Raw genomic sequence first — 19954 nt, 5'->3', positions numbered from 1 at the left:
TCCTCGGCCGGGTGAGGAAATGTTGGGGTTCAGTACCTAGTGGTGAGGAGGAGAAACTCGAGCTTTTGTTTGTTGCGATGGAGAGGAGAGGAGAGATGAAGGCGACTGGCCTGAGGTTAAATAACGTAAGGCAAGGCAAGGCAAGGTACTGTGTGAAGAAGAGAAGCACGCGGTCAGCTCTTGCCTACCTAAGGTACCTAGCAACGAGAGTTGAGGAAAAGAACGAAAGGCCACTGCCAGTTGTCAACAATGGCAGATTGCAGTACTGACCTCTGTGCAAATGCAAATTACCTTAGTACTACCTAACTAAGGGTGCAAGTCGAGTCCAAATACAGTGACATATCAAGGGCTTCAGCAGGCCAAGGGGCGAGGCAATACTCAGTCAGAGTAAACCACGGCTACTTGCATGCCATCATCGAGATCAACAGCATTTTCTGTGGTTCAAGACGAATAGGGCCCATGACTGCAGGGGTTCGGGTGTGACAAGTTAGCAATCAAGATATGAACAATAATATCAACGACCAAATCTAATAAACAAATGGAATTATATTGCAGAGCTCTGCCATGTGTTGTCCTATACGTTTGTTTCCCAGGGTATATCCAAACTAGGTACTATAGTAAACAACAAAACATCTACCCCATACTCCATGGAAATCATCAACTCCAACTACTCCTCATCACTATCCTCCATCAGTCGTCTATTCTCCAGCACTCGATCCAACAGACTCTTCTTGGGCTGGCTTTGTGTCGACATACGTGATGTTCGACGGCTCGTCTGACCACCTGGAGCCAATGAACCCACGTTCTCTTGTGAGCGTCTAAACCCAGGATGCGAAGAGTAAATGCTCGACGCCGCAACTGACGGGGCGACCGAAGCTCGTTGCTTCTCACCCCGTGCTGGCCGAGGTGTTGATGGCTCTCCATCTTCAGATGGGATACCCGTCTTGAATCCGTATTTCCGACAAAATTCTATATGTGCTTGGTTTTCAACGTATGTAGTAGACTCTCGAGCACCTCCATTCGTCGGCTCTACAGTGTTTCGACGAGATGCACCCCCTGCAGCACTTTCTGGGAGCGAAAACACTGAGACAGGCACCCACTCAGTTTCCGTAGGGCTATTACTGCCAGAGGTATCAGGGGGTGTTGGTCCTCCGCTGAAGCTCAGAGGAGGCGGCACGGCACTTGGGTTACTGTAGACTGTTGATGTTTCCATCTGTTCACCTGGCACGATGCTTGCTCTCTTTCCAGCATAAGTAGAGCCTCTCTGTTCATTTGACATAACGCTCTGTCTCTTAACAGTAGCAGTCGAGACTCTCCTGTGCTGCTCAGGTGCAAAGTGCCTCTGCAGTCGATCATCGAGAGACATGTTCCTGACACTCTCTGCATAGTCGCTGAAAGCAGGATGCACATCGTCCTCAAAGAGCTGTCTTCGTTCATCGGCCGTAAGTCCTTGCTGTTGCATCTGACAATCCATCCATAGCAACGCTTGGCAATCCACGTCTTCATCCATCCAATTTTGCTCGTCCTCTTGGACCGAAGCATTCGACTGACTAGATCTCGACTCTGGACGAAGAAATGTGCTTCTGTCCTCCTGGCTGTGGTTGCTGTAGCTTGGTCGAGGCGACTGTTCGTGAAAGGATTGCCGAGTACGAGCACGGCCGCGCCTACCGTCTTCTTCATACGCGCTATATGGATGACCATATACTGATCGATATGAAGACCGAGATATATGAGATTCCGGGCGTTCCTCTCTCAGGCAGTTGATGGTGTTGATCAGATTGGTAAGTTCTTTGCTAATCTCAACACTTCCGGTGTAGATAGCCCTACGACTATCAACATGCTGGTGTGATATCCAAGACTCAATAAGTCGGAGAAGTCTTGGATCTCTACCACCTTGCTCGATGTGGCGATCCCTTCGCGTGGTCAATGTCGCTCGTAGATCGCTCAACACCTGAGGTCTACCACCAATGACCGACATGATGCAAGCTTCGCACTTGCTTTTGACCACCAGGTTTGTGGGCGAAACACGTTCGTAGCCAAAGGTGGCATTGAACGCTTTACGACCGATCCAAAGTCCAGTCACCGCATCGATGCGATCCAACCATGCAATAACAGCATTGGGATAAGCGATACGCTGTCGCCAAGTGCGCAGAACTTGGATGCGCTCAGTACATTCGGCGATGATCAGAAGCATAAGTCGCCGGATCAGCTTAGGGTCAAGACCATGATGGGCTGCGCACAGACATGCTGTTGGCGAACCGTCAGCACCAAGTCTATAAGACAGACTCTCAAGTTTGGCAGACAGACGGGCCAAGAGTTTGGTGGAACGGCGGTTTGGCTTGTCAAGCTGAGCTACACGAGCTTGCTGGTCTAGCAACCACTCTTTATCCGGCACAGCTATGTTGACTCCTGGATCCATCCACAACAGGTCCGTGAGTTGGTTGAGCTGACGATTTGATATATCAGGTAGTGGGACATACCCGATCCCCTCATCGGGGTCGTGATACGTACGATGGGGTGCCATTATGAACACTAGATTTGTTTTTAGTAGAAGACGAGAACTTCAACACAAGGCTGCAGCATCAATTTGTTTGATTGGTTTATTCGAGAAGCAAGGTGTCCATAAACTTGCTCCGTGGAAAAACGTAGATCATGATTGTTTGCTTCCTTCACTGGTACCATATGCCTTATATAAAAGATCCTGCATGTTGAACACAGACAGTGACTCGAAGGCAACGTCAATGTGTTCCATAGTCGCGGCGCACGTCCTCGATGTGAACAATGCTGTAACAAGTTCTTCAAAAAAGTTGAGTACAGGTGGAATGGATCTGCTGTTCTCGGAGTAAATGGTTTTGTGCGAACAAGGTACTGATATAAACCATCTCTCCAAACAAAGTGTTAGATAGTGCTGAAATCTTGCTGTGTTGTTCTGCACATCTACCTATGGCGTCCCAAGGTCAACTGTTGAGGGGCAGCCAAGGTGTGAAGGCAACCCAGAGAAGCCACAGGCTACCAGCAAACATAGTGCTATGGATGAATAGGTGAATCCGTTAGTCGTTCGATCGTGTTGAAAACAAGGTTCTCGTGGAACATTTGTCCGATTTTTATTTCTTCTGACAAAGGGAACGAGATGAACAGTCAAGTTGTTCACATACTGCTGGAGCCATATTGGGCTCATCAACGCTGTCCATCGAAAATGCACCAGTCCCTCCAGTCGTAGCGTTGCGGAACAAACCAACTGCCAGAGATAACTCCTAGTAAACAGAAAGGGCGACGAAATACGATGGCTGTGGCACTAGAATACAAGAGCAAAATCGAATCGGCATCAAACATTCCTCTCCTTGCGTCGATACCTATCCTTCAGAGCAACGCCTTAGAAAACCAGAACTCCGTGATCATGCTCATATGTCGTTAGTGGGGTATCAGACTTTGGTCATCAACTTCGGACATATCCATGTCTCTGAGCCTGTTGTTCGATGCGTATCCGCTCCATGCGGATCTTAGCCGCCTCGGTGCCGTCGTCAGGTTGGGCCATCTCCTTAAGCCAAGGATGCTGCAAGGCTTGCTTTGCAGTAATACGATGGGCAGGGTCATAGACGAATATCTTCTTTAGCAGATCGACAAAGTTCTTGAGGAAAGTGTTGTTTCCGGGAATAATTTGCTGTTGTCTATTAGTACGAGCAACGTCGAGCCATGCTAAAGGGTTCTTACATCGAGGTGCTTCATCGCCTTGACAAAGCGACGGGAGCCGCGGGTTGTATCTGGCGTAGGATAATCAAGCTTGAGTCTCTTGAAATATCTGAAAAGCGTCAGCATGTAAATCAGGGAACATTTCACGGAGAGACTAACTTCGAGGCGGCATTACCACCACTTCTTGTAGACATCTTGTTGACAGCCTGGACAAGATGGCTATCGATTCTTGATCCGACGACGGCTTCCATCATAGCCAGGTGTTCCAAGTTATCGTGAGTCTGGAAGAGAGCGTCACCCGTAAAGAACTCGACAAGGATGCATCCTATGCTCCAAATGTCACAAGGGAATGACCATCCAAGTCCAAGGATGATTTCTGGGGCACGGTAATGGCGTGTTGAAACCACCGACGAGTGGTATTCGTCTTGGAATGTAGCAGAACCAAAGTCGATGAGCCGAATTTCTGTATCCAGTAGAACACGTCTCTGTGTAGCTTGGCGGTTGATAGTTGAAGAGGAGGAAGGGATCTTGCGGTTATATGTAAAAGTCTGATAGGCGTGATTACAGAGCAAGATGTTCTCGGGCTTAAGGTCGGTATGGATCAAGTTGAGGTCGTGCAGAACTAAATCAAATCAATACGCTGCCAAGCAAGGTTGTTAATCAGTCTAACTTACAGGCAACACTGGTGAAGAGTTGTCGGGCAAAACTCTGAATCTGGCTGTTGGGGAAAGGAACGAATCCATTGCCCTTGAGAAAATCGAAAACACTCTGATCGAGCAAGTCCATGACGATACAAATGTGGCCACGATAATCGAAACAGTCTCGTAGATGGATGCATCGGTTACGGTTCTCTGCATCATTTCGTTTGAGGGTTTCGAGAACGCGCAGTTCTATCCGTGAGGCATCTCTGTATTTCTGAACTGATCGAATGATTTTGACCGCCACGGCCTTGTTACGTTTCCGATCGTGGGCTTCAACGACCTTGCCGAAGGTTCCCTGGCCCAGTAGGCGGACAATCTGGTCTGTGGACTGAGTTAGCTAAGTCTAAAAAGAGAATACGATAGACCTACACTTTTCTGTGAGTTCAGCATCAGGAACGACAATGTAATGGCCATCGTCATCATCAACCTTGACGTTTTTGTTGTAGTGTCGCTACCGATTTGTTAGTAATCTCATCTCAGTCTGTCAAGTGATGTGGAGTCAAAACTCACGTCATGGATAACTTGTACGTTGACCTCAGACGCCTTCTTTGGAGGGAAAGGTGGAGGTTTGTAAGTGAAGAAGTCCCCGAGGCCATCCACATCGCGACGTTTGGCTTCGTTAGCCACCTGTTGACGGGTGCGTTTCCGCTTAAGAGGAGCCAGTGCCTCCTCATACTGGCCGTTGGACGAAAGTGATGTCGGGGCGGTGGTGTTAAGTGCCGAATTGGTGCGGTCACTGCTAGAATTGGACGAGTCCGCTGGTGTTGACACCTGCAAAGGGGTGTTGTGTTGTGATTCGAGGTATTTGATGTGATAACCCGAGGCCTGGACAGTGGCAGACTCGTCTTCTCGTCTCCTCTTCTTAGCCACCTGACTGCTCGTGTTATCGCTGGGCGCAGCAGCAGTGCCATTTGTAATTTTCCGGCTCGTGTTTGCTTCAGGTTCGGGTGTGTCGTCAATGACAATGATTTCCTTTGGCAGGCCATTCTTGTAGAAGGTGCCCCAGTCGGGCTCTCTGGAGCGTCTACGCTTTCTCGAGGGTTGCTCAGCGCGAGTGGCAGGGGCACGCTCCGTCATGCTTCCTGTAGAGTATGCCGCGTCGTGTCGCGGGCTGGGTTCCTGAGCGTGGTGTGCAGAGCGAGAATTGGAGTTGGTCAAACTTATTCCATTCGAACCCGATGAAGAGTATCCCAAAGGCGACAGCTGGTAGGGCGGCGGCAGAATGGCACTGTGGGAAGGCGGCGACACAGCCGAAGAGACGGGAGGTGGTAGGATATTCTGATTCGATACAGTAGAACGAAAATTGGCGCTGGGGTTCGGCTGATAGGTCTGATGATGCGTGTGCGAATGGGCATAGGAGGGCTGGTAATGGTGAGGATTGTAGTGTGGAAGCGTAGCCGTCGCTGTAGTTGGTGTTGACATGATGGGGAAAGCCAAAGCCACCCAAGGGCTTTAGAGACGGCAGTAGCGATCACGAAAAACAAAAACGAGAGAGGTGCAGTTTCGCTGTATCGGACGGTACAGGCGACCGATCAAATCGTCGCGTCGATTCGTATGTGTAGGCCTTCTTGAGGTTCATGTATGTACGATGGAGGAATCGTGGGTGAAGAGGAGAAGGACACAACCGATGAGCGAAGAAAGGCGAGATGGAACGGGACTGGGCAAGGACCCGGGGGGCGCACCTCCTAGTTTGGTGAATGGTTTTGGTGGTGAGGGTGGTGGATTGGATACCTAGGATAGGTAGGTAGGTGTGCCCAGACGGGATAGAGAGACCAAGGGCGAAGGAGGGAAAAAAGCGCTCGTCCAGCGAAGGCCAGTGACCCAGGTACAGTGGCCTCAGCGTGTGAGTTAGGTGTTAAGGTTACGAAGGGGCACTGTAGCAGGAGCCGGGCAGTCCACTTAGGTTCAGCTTATCGTAGGTCACGTCTCGTTGGGTTAGAATATTCTTGCTTTTCTCTCAGGAACTGAGACTAATGTGTGGGGATGAATGGGCGAGGCGAGGGTCATAGCCAAAAGGTAGTAGGCAAGCAGGCAGTGGAGTGACTTGAAGAGTCCATCCAAGCCCGGTTGAAGGCGTCACGGGCATCCCATTTGTCTTGGAAAAAGCGTTGGCCATAGTTACGGGTGGCCGGGGCAGATTTGAGGGGATCCATTTTGGGTGACGTTGGTCAGATAGAGATTTGCTGGTGAGTACATTTGTTACAGGCGGTGACGTCTAGTGGAAGCATGTATTTTTGGCGTTATCCTCAACACCTGGGCTGGGCTCAGTCCCCATCAAGGAGTGGGTGGATTTGTCACTCATGAGTGCTTGTGTTGTGTTGTGCTCTGTCTCCTCTCTTCTTCTCTCCTCTCCTCTCCTCTCCTCTTCTCCTCTCGGGTTACGACTTTGGGGTCAAGAAGAAGAAGAGGCGGAATTCCAGTGGAACTACCCGGGCAGGAAATACAGAGGTACATAAGATACTTTTATCGTACTGTGGCGGCGTCGCGATTCGGCTCTCCAGGCCCAGGGCACCTCAGTCGGAAAACCAGGGTCCATCACTTACAGGGCTTGAGTGGAAAGGGTTGTTTTGGGGAAGATGCCCGGCCAAGTGAGGCAAAGTGCTAAACGCTTGTGCCTGTCAGTCAGTCAGTGACAATAAAGCTCGGATACTTGATTCATCACTTTGGCTCAGTAGAATTCTCAAGGTAGCCGAAAGGCCACAAGTTAGGGTATTGATCATAAGAGAAATAAAGACTTAGGTAAAGTGCGAAAAACTTAGAATGATATTTTGAGATTTTATTACGCCATTCTCTGCCATGGCCGAAGGCTTGCCTGCTCCCGAGGTTGGGGCGGTGGAATAATAACTTCAGTTGGAATTCTAACGAGTGATATCCAATCTTGACCTCAAGGGGTATCCCGTTGTTGAAAAGGAATACGAACCCAGATTATTCTCTATATCACCTGAGATGAGATTCGTTGCAATGTCGCTAGATTATCCTCGGCTGTCTTGCTTATTAGGCAATCTGGAATAAATCTTTCAAACATATGTGAGGAAGAGCAGGGACCATCGTGTGAACAGAAACATGGGATGCCACTAAAATCAGTCCAGATGACGATATGAGATGTTCAGATCTCGGTACTTTAATAAACATTACAAATTAACCAGTTGATTTCTTGATCGCTTCAGTCTCTCAGGTAGATCCTCATCATTGCTTGATGTGCCTTATCATTGGCTTTTCGTATCATGATGGCAGGTGTGAGGATGACCTGAGAGGGTGGAAAGAGAACCCGTTCTGTGACGGATGCCTTAGGTACAACAAAGATGTGGCCCACAAAGTACTGCTATCGTATCACACGCATGGTTCTGGCCTGTGTCGAAGCGCCTCGGTACCTCTAAGGTTTCATGATGAAAGTACTTAACGCTCTCTCCTGGCACCCAGACTGTGTTCCGAAAGAAGAAAATTGGTTGTGCCTGGACCAACACCGGGACTTTTCGTCATCATCATTCGTTTGAGCTTGTATAGAGTTTGCTGAGAAACAAAATTTAATTATGTTTATTCGTTCACGGTCTTCAAAATTAATAATTTATTCTTCCTATTTTAACGATTTGCTAGGGACGAGTAATTAATAACACATCGGATATACGTCATGAGAGATCCATTCACAGGGCAGCCATAAACACGACCCTACTGCACAGAAACACACGCAGAACCCACACCTACGGAGCATGCACACCAAACAGTATCCATACAGTACCCTATCACTTAACCTAAAGGTGTCCATGAACAATGTCAATCACACCTGTGTCTGTTCGTACAACTCCTTCGTCCAGGATTTGGAATTCGACTGGTTGATGACGGAAAAGGAACCCTTTTACAGGCAAGTCAGGGACAGTTGCAAATACGGTTCGGTTTACCCGTTGGTACCTCTTTACCGCTTGAAAGAGAGTTCAGCTTTAATCGTCTCGAAGAGTCTAGCACTCTACCCAGGTACTTTCACTCTCTGTGGACCTAAAGAGCATCAGATCTGGTACGCATTTCGCCCGAGGGCAGGGTGACGCTGGCGGTGGGCCTTTTAGCCAACCCAAGACCCTCCAGCAGCCCCGTGCCTTTTCTGGTGCATATCGAAATGCTCGCTCTTTGCTGACACTTGTTGATGTCGGAAAGAATGTCTGAGGCCAAGGTTGTGGGAGTGGTATAGCCATTACATGAAAAACAGTGCTCTGTGTCACTATAGCCCCCCTATTTCGCCTTCAACTTGGCGGTATGCCTGCTATGGCTCCGAAAGTCCAATTGTCCGTCGTCTCAGCCCTTGAAAGACCCCGGACAAGGCACCCCACACTTGCAGAGAGGGGATGGATGCCACCAATTCTGTCTCGAATCGTTCCGGGCATGCAGCCGCTACAGTTCCAGAGCCTCTCTGCACCACACTCCAGCATGACCACCAGTGATCAGTGGACAGTGGACACCGTCCGGACTTTTGCTGACCCAATGTCTTGGGCTGATGAAGAGGTTCAGTCAGCTCACAGCCTCCGACTTCATTCGTCGCAGCCAGCCGCATATTGAGAGGAGCCTGAAGGAGCTGATACAATAAACAGCAGCGTTAAAATAGATCATGTCGCTTCCCGCAGCTTGTTCGGAGGAAGCACGAGCATACTCACAACCTTGGCTGGGCTTGGTTACTGAACAATGTGTTCGAGAACTTATTCGTACCATTTCACACAGGTGCACACACTCGTCCACTCTTGCGGCACATGCCCGTCTAGCCCGTCGCCCGCCTCGACGATGGATCCCTCCTATCCGCCAGTCACTATTCCCCGGCTCCAGAATGTTTGACTTGGACCCTCCAATTACAGATTCGAGCATATGGAGGCCAACAACTCTAAATGCATTCTTTCCGAGGACTTTGTTGACCTTGGTGGGCTTCCGACGATCCTCTGTACTGTGAGAATGAATACTATCTCAGGTATCTTCTCTCTTGTTACTCCGTACTGCGTTATCTGTATGAGCGAACAGTGTGTATCTTAAGTTGACCGTGACAACTCTGGCGGAGGGCGTTCCTTGCTTCTCTCAGCCCAAGGACACCCCACTGTGCGCCACGAACGTGATTGGGGTTCTCAATTTACGGTTTCCTGTTGGCTGGGTCTCATTTCCTTACTGACGGCGATACGTCTATTATGAGGACATCAAACTTCGCATCCTCTCATCACGGCCATGATTCCGTTGCTATTCATAGGTAGTCCTTGCCGAACCGAGACGCTACGGTACTTGACCAGAACCTCCTCATCAAATTAGTATTAGGCACCCCCGTTTCATCAAACCCAGACGACAACAAACGGGACGAGCTTTCGACTCAACGTCTCCTGCTTCGCCTTGTGTTAAAGAGTCTCAGTAGTGGTCACCTCTGCCCCATCCATGGCCTATTGCCAACCAATAGGCCCTACCAAAAATCGTCACCAACTTCCGTGGCCATGTCACTTTGAATAGTCCTTATCTACGGAGTAGACAGTTCACGAATATTCCTGTGGAGACCTATCTCACGCACGAGTCTTTGTTCTTGTCAACATGAAAGCAAAGAGAATTTACCCCTCTCTCTTTTGGTTATCACAAGATATGCAGTCCTGTCATTCCACAGGCGCGACGCGTCGGCTCAGCATCTAGCCTGGGCTAGCCTTGTCGATCCCGGTGGCGATAGTTTGACTCTGTCTGACCCAAATGTGCAATCACTAGACAGACTTCCAAGGCTCTTCCCCCCCTTTGATGATGTTGACTTGAGGAACTTTGCTGTCTATTTTCATCAAAGGGTCAGTCAATATAGGTCGTAAGATCTAGGTCAAGAACGGTATATATTGCACTCTTTGTAAAGGGTGTTGTATGAGTCCACTCATCTAATATCTAATCATACAGTCAGGTCTAGCTCTATTGGCTAAATCGAGCAACTTTCAGCTCTGAAAAGCTCTTTTACTTGCGTTCCTGCATAACATTTCAGACCTGCCACACTCTCAAAGTAGCAAAGAATCTCTATCTATACTAGAAACGCCGCCTTTACGGTTCTCGTTGTCTCTCGTATTTTCAAACCAACCAAGAGACAAAATTTTAACCCTTTTGTCCTCCGGGCAAGTTTGAGGCAATTCTGGGTTGTTAACTAGTGATAACTTGCTTTCGCAACAAGATCTGTAGGAAGCCTCTCGACTGCTGTTCAGACAGCATGGTGTCACGGGAGATTCAGCAAGATGTGCCATTGTTCTCACGGCCATCATGCTAAAGGGGTTTTTGCTTTATGCAACACAGGCTGTTTACAGGCCACGGTTGAAAACAACCTTGCCATTCTTACCTCCCTTGCCATGGAACTCAGGCTCGAGTGACTCGGCGCTCACTTCTTGTTGCTGTGGGAAGACAGCCAGAGCGAAAGGAAGGACGGCGAAGGAGGTGAGGGCGATCAAGCTCAAGTTGATGCCCAAGGGGATACCCTTGACGAGTGCTGGCCGTGAGCGCACCCACTCCTTTTGCATTAGGTTCTTGTACCAAGCTTGCCTGCTCTCGATATGGTACAAGACCATAGGGGGGAGAACCATGATAGGAGATGCTGTGAATACTCGGCTTGCTGCGGTTTGATACACAGCGAGCTTGGCGGCAGATTGAGACTTGCCCAGCGAGGGGACGTCCCGTTCCGACTTGCCTTCGGCGACGAGCTTCTGCTTGTCATCATCTGAAAGCACAGGTCGAACATCGATACCTTTGACGATCTCGTCCCGGCGCATGAGGTAGGTGTTGAGGCCAGCAGCTGTAGCAACGGCAGCGAAGGGAATCAGTCGACCGAGGATTTGGCGGGTGGAGGGTGTAACCTTGAGTCGAGGCACAATGGCGTTAAGACCAAGAGCGACAGAGCAAGAAGCTCCCACTGCAGAGAGGTATGATTTGATCATGACTTCGGTCGACATGGGGGAGGACTTGTTGCCATTGGCGGTGTTGAATGCGACATTGAGGGACTGGTTGAAGATCTGCCATCCAACAATGCCGACTGTGCCCATGCCGGGTTGAAGCATACCGGCGGTCACGACGAGGTTGGTCAGGACATAGCAAGACATTCGAAAGGGAAAGAAGACGGGCTCGCCGGTGTCTGTTGCACAGTATCTCATCAGCTAGTGTCACGATTGCACTCTGCCAGGGCCATATATACCAGGGTGCAGCGTAGAGTCAACAACCTTCTTCGCATGCCACAAAGATGGTGACATGTGCTCGATCTTTCCCGTCTTGTAATCCGTCACCAGCTTCTTGGCCGCCTCGAGTCCGGTCTTGCCCGCGAACAGGGTCCTGGAGAATGCGCCAGCACGGTCAGCTCATGATATCTCAGGTTGGAGGTTCAGAGTCCCAGCAATTGGACTTACGTGGGGTCTGTAATGCCCATTGTATGGCGCACCCGTCCCATATATGTTTCAAGGTCATACTGGGAAGCGGGAAGCTCCCGCGCGCCTGGAAGCGAGGCCGACATGTTCTGTGTGTAGATACGGGACGGAGTCTTTGTCGGATTCGAGATAACGAAGGTATTCGCTCGCGAGCAAGAGGGCGGCGGGAGGGGAAAACAAACAAGGCTTTACTTGACCTGAAGCAAAGCAAGGCAAAGCAAAGGCAATTGAAGAATTGACCGCTAGAGGGGTTCTTGTGGACTAGAAATGCCCGAATGACCACTTCGTGGGACAAAAAAATCCGTTGGAGGGGGATTGCTCTGAATAAACGCGACGATAAGCTAACGTAGCCGCAGGTGAGTCCCGCTTTCGGAGCCGGCACATGGCCTAATTTACGTACATACAGCCCCGGCCCGGGCTATAAATCGTGGGGTTACGCATAAGCAGAATCGGGACGAGTCCCGAGAAGAGATGAGTATCTCTAGAATTAATACATGATTTCTGGGAAATTTCTATATAATGGATAGACAACTTGAGGATCAAAAGAAGCATTCAGGGTCCATTTACCTATATCGGGCCGGTCTCTTATCGGAGCAATGATATCAGCCGCTTAAGAGATACCAAAATCCTAAGCAGTAAATCAATAAGCCGCGATTGGCGGGTTGACATCCCGAGTCTCCAACTCTGAGTACCGGATCTGCAAAAAGGACATGCCGACGACGAGGAGTGCCTAATCGGCAAAAGATATATTCCAGCAAGTAATCGACCACGCCAGGATTCGAACCTGGAATCTCTAGAGAGTTCAGAAGCTGGAGACCGAAATCTAGCGCCTTAGCCATTAGGCCACGCGGCCGGAACGTTTTATTTCCGATGAGGAGCATGACCGCTATTCTGTTCCAAGATGGGCATGCTGACTGCTAAGTTCATTGCTGTCGATGTTGAAGTAATAGGAATGTGTTGGATATGCTGTTGATATGTGAGAGTTGAGTTGCTTGTTGGTTCAGAGCCTGTTTCAAGGGTGGAGTTGTAGTGACGCTGAATCTCCTGGGTTCAGTCGCACATGCAAACGCCCTAGTGAAGACATCTCGATATAAAAAGAACGTATAATTGGTTCTCAATCTACATCTTGTGAGCTTCTAATTCATAAAGTCTTTCATCGTATTCTTTAGAGCTTCCACCGACGGCTGGTAATAATTGAAGACATGTACTTGAGAGAAACTCTCGGCCACTTCGAGCAAGCAATACACAGTCATCAACAGGTCATATACAGCGTTACAACTCTATACTTTTACTATCATACAAGTCTGTCTATCCATACCGAGGACCTTATTTGTCACCCGCATCCGCCATGAGCATAGCAATCGCAGGCTGGAAAGCAGCCGCCTTCTTGAAATCGCCCAGCTTCACACTCATGAGATCGAGAGCCATGAGCGCCTCACCAGCCTGACCTTTCTCGTCTCTCTTCAACGAATCAGCCTTGACATAGCGTTGCGAGAAATGCGTGAGTAGTGTTCGTCGAGCCTTCATCTTGCGCGCAATCTCTAGTGCCTCGCCCATCGTAGAGTGGCCCTTCTTCTTAGCGTGAGCCAGCATGTCATCGTCGAACGTGCACTCGTGAACAAGGAGGTGGGCACCTTCGCACTCCCGAGCGAACTCGTTTGAGGGACGGCAGTCACCTGAGTATGCGATACGGAGACCAGATGTGAGCTCGAGTTCTGTTCCGTAGGAGAGCCAGCAGTGAGGAACTGGAATGCGCTTGATGGCGCGGAGCCCGAAGTCTCCGTTGTCGATCACGAAACGACCGCTGTTGAACTTATCGGGCTTGGTGCTGCTGCAATGGGGGAAATGGAGTCTGTGGAAACCAATATCCTCGACTTGGGAGACCTCTTCCAAGAGCGCCTTGTATCTTGATATGCAAGATATAGCTAGCTTGGCATTGGTGTCTTCGATGGTGTGTTCGTACCAGGCTTTGATCATATTGGGAGTACCGAGGTGATGATCAGCGTGAAGATGGCTGATGACAATGCACCTGAGATCTCGGAGGATATTTCCAGTTTCCTCCTCCCCAAAGAGACGTCGGATTTGACCCAAAGTGCCTTCACCAACATCGAGAAGATAGTTTCCAATACCAGGTACTCGAATCAGTGTCGACGAAACATTGCGATATTTGCCCGGGATTGAAGAGCCAGTCCCAAGGGGGATGATTTCGGCATCGCGGCTGGGAATGTCTTGTTCATCCTCTTCCAATTTTCGCAGAAACTCAGGATCAGAAGTCTGTTCACGAGCCTTTCGTGCTAGTTCGAGAATCTCATTACTGACAGACTGAGCTGCCTCCACCAGATTAGGAAACTGGGCAATCTCGCCCTCGCCGAATTTGAGTCGGGGCATGAGCGAAATCTTGTTTCCTATCCGGCCAGACTCAACTTGTGGTCCATTTGGCATGGCTCCCCTGACTTTGTTATCGTATTTGAGGACAGTGAATCTCTCAGGGTCGACTCTCCGTAGCTTGGTCTGTAACTGACCAGGTCCAGCCAGAGAGATCATATTGGGGCAGGTGTCAGGAGCACAGAAGAAATGCTTCATCGTGGGGTGCTCGTCCACAAACTTCTGAATTCTAGCATCGTCTGCCATTCCAGGGCCGAGAATCCAATACACAATAGCCACATGAGACATCAATTCAGAGTTAGACCATTCAGGTCGCTCCATGAATGAGTGAATGAGGTCGCTCGATTCGATGTCAGCGAGGATGAATCCTTGACCGGGCTGAGTCTCGCCAAGGACCTGGTCAGGAGTTACAGTGACGCCATCCTTTGTCACTATAGTATTCCCCGCAGTCAGCTGCTTGAAGTCAGTGACCTGTACTCCAAGCTCCTTGGCCTTCTGAGGGTTGAATTTTCCGCGGCGGTCGAGGCATTTGACGACATAGCACATAGAGCTTTGGCTGTAGATTGTTGGGGGCAATGGTCGATGTGTCACGTTGAGGATATCCCCACTGCGATCGATTTGAGCCTCCTTCTCGGGGAATACAAAAACGATTTGATCCGGGTTTGTCAATTCTGACCCATCGCCAGGTCTAGGACCCTTGTAAAGCTTTACTTCGCCGTTTTGACGTATAAAGATAGCAGTGTCCTTTGTCTCGACCTCGCTCAGCTTGATAGGGATGAGCATGCCGTTTCCTTTGAGTCTTCCATTAAACATGACTTTCTCAACCAGAGTGGTCGCATATTCAGGGTCTGAAAGTGGTGACCATTCTTTGAACTGTGGTTGGTCTTGGTCTCCAACGATGGCGCTCGACCTGCGACGCTTCTTTGGGCTGCTGGAGCGATCTCGTTGAATGGGTATCTTCCACACACGAAGCACGTCGTCTTTCCAGTCAGGTTCTATGCTCTCGATTTTCTCAAGGCGAGGGTTTTCTCTATGCTCATGCGTGCGCACAGAGATCGGTTGTCGTAGGATGACGGGACGGCAAGCGGCGAGAGTGTGGTTTAGATTCTCGCCACCGTGGATGTGAATAGTTTCGAAAGCAGCTTGCCTCGTCAACTTTTGACCTTTACTCTTCCTTTCCTCGTTGATCAATGCCGTCTGTTCTCTGCTCGCCTCTAGTGCGCCGCCAACTGTGAGAACATAGCCGAAAAGACCTCCAACCAGCTCCCACGAGACACTGCCGCTGAGAAAGACCTGTTCTGTTGCTCCCATCCCTAGTCTCCTGCTCTGGAAAGCGCGCTGAGTCCCTTCCTCGGGTCGGCCAAACAGATAAGACCGTTTGTCGCTGTGGACAAAGAGACAAGTTCCGGGAGTGTCCACGGTAGGCGCCGAAGCGATCTCAACTGAAGTCGCCATTGGAGCACCAACAGAATTATCGTTCACTATTGGTTTTGGTTGTGGTTTTACGATAGATTCTGAGAGCAGGCGGGGTTTCCTGAAAGCTCGAGACTTTACTTTTGGATGTGAACCGTTCCAGGCTCGTCTGCAGAAAGAGAGTCCAGGTGAGGTTGATGAAAAACTTGGTGGCAATGGACGGCTATAAGAATTGAATAAATTTGCGAGGCGTCGAGTGCCCCATGTTTGCATGAGAGAGTTTTAAAGAGTTAAGAAGGAAATCGGCGTGATACAAAAATGCATCATCTGCCTAGGTAGGTCATGGGTAGTAAGTACCTAATCAATATAATTAATATTTCTGGTTGAAACGATCAACTTTTTTTTCTTAGAGTCAGACGCGGCGAATGACTCCTCTTTCCGCGTTACACTAGCTCGCGCTGTCACATGGAGTGGTTATAGTGGTTGCCTTGTGTAGAACGGCTACCCTATACTGAGAACAATATCACCTCGCGAATCTATCCATAGAATAGACTTCCCTGTATATATATACATGGTTGATACAGTAGCATTACGTCTATATGCTATTCTTGGATTTAGCATGCCTTCGTACTTATTTGGTTTTTAAACACGTAGCTGAGATCTAGTCCGATATCGATATTGAGTTCTGATGTCAGCTCAGAGTACCACTTATCGGACAACTAGCGAGAAGACTGCTGGAGTTGAAGGCCAATGAGAATTGATAACAAAGATCTTGATGTTAGTCCAAGGCTAGTAATTGGTCAAGTTGTGAGCAATCGACCATGTTGCAGTATTGGCTTCATCCGTTGGAGGAGAGTAACAATGATTCTCTCATATAGTATATCAAAGAAACAATCTTCTCTTCCAAAGTACACCACTTATAAGGCCATATATGTCTTGTTCCGTATTTCCGAAACTAATTGTTTCCCTTCGAATCATAGTCAAGATCGAGCCTCAAATACCTGACTCGAAATGAACTCGATCAATGACCTCACCCAAAGCCAATACCAGTGGAGAAAAAAGACAATCCACTTGCTTTATCACGCATTACAAACAATCTTAGCAGGCAACATTACCAATGAACTGCCATAGAAAAGATACCGATACCCCGGAATCAACATCTAACCCCGAGCCCCTCCGAATATCCCCATACTTTTATTTTAACCCAAGTCAAGTCCTCCATGCATCGCATCTATAAACCGCTCACAACTCACTCATCGCGACTATTTTCCACCTCTCGATTCATCATGGGAGACGCAATCATCAAGCGCAATCCTCACCCGGATTTTAACAAGGTCGAGGCTTCGAGACCCGAGCTGGATGCCAAGTCTCAGTTTCGCTACACCAAGACTGTTGATGCCGATTGGACTTTTGGTGAGGGTGCGAATAAGTTGGCCAAGGATGATGGCGATAAGAAACATGTCACCATAGATCCTCATGAGGAGGGTCGCCCTGCGGGGTTCAACTACAAGCTTCTCATCTCCGCTATTGTACCTCGTCCTATCGCTTTCGTGAGCAGTCAAGCTCCCGACGGCACAAAGAAGAACCTCGCTCCGTTCAGTTACTTCAACATGATGAGCCACGACCCGCCCATGTTTGTTGTTGGTTTCGCCTCTGGACTCGCCAATGCGAAGGATACACTTCGCAATGTTCACGACTCCGGCGAGTGTGTTATCAACATCATCTCAGAGCACTTCATCGAAGCCGCAAATTCAGCTAGCGTCAACGCTCCTCCTGATGTATCCGAGTGGGATATCTCAGGCCTAACACCCAAGTACGACTGTGAGACCGTCAAGTGTGCTCGAGTGAGCGAGGCCATTGTCAGCATTGAGTGCAAGCTCGACATGCTCAAGGAGTTTGACAGCGAGGCACGACCTGGAAACAAGTCTGGCTGCATGGCCGTTTTCGAGGGAACCCGCTTCTGGGTTCGAGAAGATGCGTTGAATGAGGATAAGAATATGGTTGATCCTGGTGTTTTGAAGCCAGTCAGCCGATTAGGAGGAATCACATATGCCAGGGTTACTGAGGCGTTTGAGATCCCCAGAACAGATTTTGATAAGGACGTTGGTGGCCAAGAGGGAGTCGAAAAGATACAGAAGCAAAAAAACTAGGTCAGACGTGGTATATTTCATTCATGACCAAACACCAAATATATAGAATAAACAAGCCCGCAAATAAGCCTTAATAACAAAATGGCAATCATGCAAAACAATTCCCTAGGAGTCATACATGCCCACCTTTCATTCCCTGAGCTATACTCATAAACCAAACCGTCGCCTCATATAAGCAAAATGTGTAACAAACATAATCCCAAACGGTAGCACAAGCCCACAGAGCTTATAGCCAGGTGCTATAGAACAAAAGAAATCAATATATGGCCAAATGCCGGAGAAAGCAAAAGAAAATCAAACGCTGGTAAATGAAGTGCTCAGAGATAGATGCTCTGACCAGAATGAGAGATGATAAATTCGCATCCCAAGGGCGACTCAGTTTCGCTATCAAAATTGTGCAGTTGTTTCAGAATAGTGTTTCCAACGTTAGGTCCATCATCCAGCCGATCCTTGACATGAATGATGACAACCTTGAGACCTTCAAGAGGCCGTTTTATCTTGGGCACAGATGTGAAGGAATCAGATGGGTTGAGCGTCAACTCAGCCGTTGGCGAAGCGAGGTGCGGTGTAGGAGGCGTTTCAATACCAGGGTGAACGTAATCCGGCGTCGAAGCCTTGATGGTCCTGGGAGACACGGGGTCTTCAGATGTGAGATTCGCGATAGAAGGATTTCGTCGTGGAGTCTCGTCAGTCGTGCTGCCCATGCGCTTGCGCTTCTTAGGTTCGGAATAATGCGACTTGCGTTCGACTTCGACCTCATGCGCCAGTGCACGCAGCTCCTCCATGACATAACGGGGCTTCAGGTGTCCGTACAGACGATCCTCGGCCTGCGACTCGTCGTAGCTGCACTCGATAAAGATAGCCTTGAGGTTACCAGAGGCGATCTTTGGTGCAGCTTGCTGCCAGATATGCAGATTCCGCGGGCTTAGCGATATGCTATCAGGCTCAACGTCCCCGAAGATCAGGACTTCGCGGTGGGTGGTGGGGTCCTGGATGAAGTAGGCACTCGAGTTGTAAACACAAATTTGCTCCTGTTCTGATGCATTCGTTACAGGGCTGAAGCTGTTTTGGGGGATCATGAGGGACCCTCGATGTAGTGAAATAGACCCCGGGTAGTAAGATGATGAGCGCGCGATGGGGCCCTGTGGCATAGATGCATCATGGCTGCTGAAGCGAGTAGATGCACTTGATGTTGAGCCTCGGTGACTATGCTTCTCGAGGCAATGGCCATGGCTTACGCTCCAAACCTTGATAAGCAGTCCGTCTGCAACTTCGATGTAACCCCTACTTTCACCGTCGCCGAGTGTTGGACTACCACCCTCAACCAATCGCATATAAGTCACCAGACCAGCTCCGTTGTTCTCATCACTCAGGTTTGGCCATATCACATTGTTGAAGATATGATTCTTGAAAGCCTGGATTGTGCTTGGTAGAGCAGCCAGTTTCTTTGGCCTTGTGCCTGGGAAGCCAGCAGTATTGACTACAAAGCCCGAGATGTGATCAAGATGAGGGTGAGTGATGAGATATGTGTCGACGAGAGAGCGAGTGATGTGAGATGCATTAGCAGAAGGTGACGAGTAAGGTAGTTCAAGACCTGCAAAGGGGCCAGTGGTGAGTGTGAAGGGAGGAGGTGGTGGCGGAGAAGGTATCGATTCTTCCATGATACGTGTGATGGCAGAGAGATGAACGCCAGCGTCGACGGCGACGATAGAGCCACGATGCCATTTTTGGGCAACAGAACGGACTAGAAAAGCAGTGGTGTTTGATTCTTGAGGACCACCTCCTGAGCCCTGTGATAGAAGGTTAGTTAGAGTTCAACTGAATAGTTCATATGAGTGAGTGAGTATGTGGAACATGGCAGTGAGAAGCCGAACTGTGGAAAAATAGTATGAGAACGAGGCAAGACAAAAGCCACCACGAATCACGGCATGATCCAAAGTGTTTGTTGTGTTTCTAGCCGTCATGCACCAAAGCCGTTCTTATATCACGGGTGAACCTCAGCGGGTGTTGGTTTTTGGAGATGTAACGGTGCACATGTAAACAAATAAGGGACGGGGATAGGCTGTTTGTTAACCGTTGATGATACGTACCAATACAATCACCTGCAAAGCAGGCTTGACTTCGGCTCCCATGATTTACTTTTGTGAGAGTAGAGAGAAAGTAGAGAAAAGAATAGAAATGAGAGAGGAGGAGAGGGAGAGAGAGAGAGAATTGAGCGACGACTGTTGGC

The 19954-nt window shown here is 49.1% G+C and overlaps 6 protein-coding genes across 6 annotated transcripts; 1 reads left to right on the top strand and 5 right to left on the bottom strand.

Moving 5' to 3' along the window:
• Window positions 1-667: 667 nt before the first annotated feature.
• Window positions 668-2524, bottom strand: FSUBG_522 (uncharacterized protein; the record flags this gene model as incomplete). The annotated part of the gene is made up of 1 exon (XM_036683293.1): window positions 668-2524. One exon carries the CDS (start codon window positions 2522-2524, stop codon window positions 668-670), a length of 1857 nt encoding a protein of 618 aa, XP_036544045.1.
• A 912-nt stretch (window positions 2525-3436) lies between these two features.
• FSUBG_521 (CMGC CLK kinase) lies at window positions 3437-5813 on the bottom strand (the record flags this gene model as incomplete). The annotated part of the gene is made up of 6 exons (XM_036683282.1): window positions 3437-3661; window positions 3712-3799; window positions 3850-4312; window positions 4365-4712; window positions 4761-4842; window positions 4902-5813. The coding sequence occupies 6 exons, from the start codon at window positions 5811-5813 to the stop codon at window positions 3437-3439; spliced, it is 2118 nt and encodes a 705-aa protein (XP_036544044.1).
• A 4853-nt stretch (window positions 5814-10666) lies between these two features.
• Window positions 10667-11778, bottom strand: FSUBG_520 (tricarboxylate carrier; the record flags this gene model as incomplete). Its single annotated transcript, XM_036683271.1, has 3 exons — window positions 10667-11490; window positions 11551-11684; window positions 11759-11778. 3 exons carry the CDS (start codon window positions 11776-11778, stop codon window positions 10667-10669), a joined length of 978 nt encoding a protein of 325 aa, XP_036544043.1.
• Window positions 11779-13102: 1324 nt separating this feature from the next.
• Window positions 13103-15616, bottom strand: FSUBG_519 (ribonuclease Z; the record flags this gene model as incomplete). The annotated part of the gene is made up of 1 exon (XM_036683259.1): window positions 13103-15616. The coding sequence occupies one exon, from the start codon at window positions 15614-15616 to the stop codon at window positions 13103-13105; it is 2514 nt and encodes an 837-aa protein (XP_036544042.1).
• A 1244-nt stretch (window positions 15617-16860) lies between these two features.
• FSUBG_518 (uncharacterized protein) lies at window positions 16861-17724 on the top strand (the record flags this gene model as incomplete). The annotated part of the gene is made up of 1 exon (XM_036683248.1): window positions 16861-17724. The coding sequence occupies one exon, from the start codon at window positions 16861-16863 to the stop codon at window positions 17722-17724; it is 864 nt and encodes a 287-aa protein (XP_036544041.1).
• Window positions 17725-18041: 317 nt separating this feature from the next.
• Window positions 18042-19856, bottom strand: FSUBG_517 (3 5 cyclic-nucleotide phosphodiesterase; the record flags this gene model as incomplete). Its single annotated transcript, XM_036683237.1, has 2 exons — window positions 18042-19514; window positions 19815-19856. 2 exons carry the CDS (start codon window positions 19854-19856, stop codon window positions 18042-18044), a joined length of 1515 nt encoding a protein of 504 aa, XP_036544040.1.
• Between the last annotated feature and the right edge of the window lie 98 nt (window positions 19857-19954).

Source organism: Fusarium subglutinans (genome assembly GCF_013396075.1).
Source record: "Fusarium subglutinans strain NRRL 66333 chromosome Unknown NRRL66333_c0000002, whole genome shotgun sequence".
In the NCBI taxonomy this organism is placed as follows: Eukaryota; Fungi; Ascomycota; class Sordariomycetes; order Hypocreales; family Nectriaceae; genus Fusarium; species Fusarium subglutinans.
The sequence above is the reverse complement of the archived record's forward strand: the minus strand, read 5'-3'. Positions and strand labels throughout refer to the sequence as shown.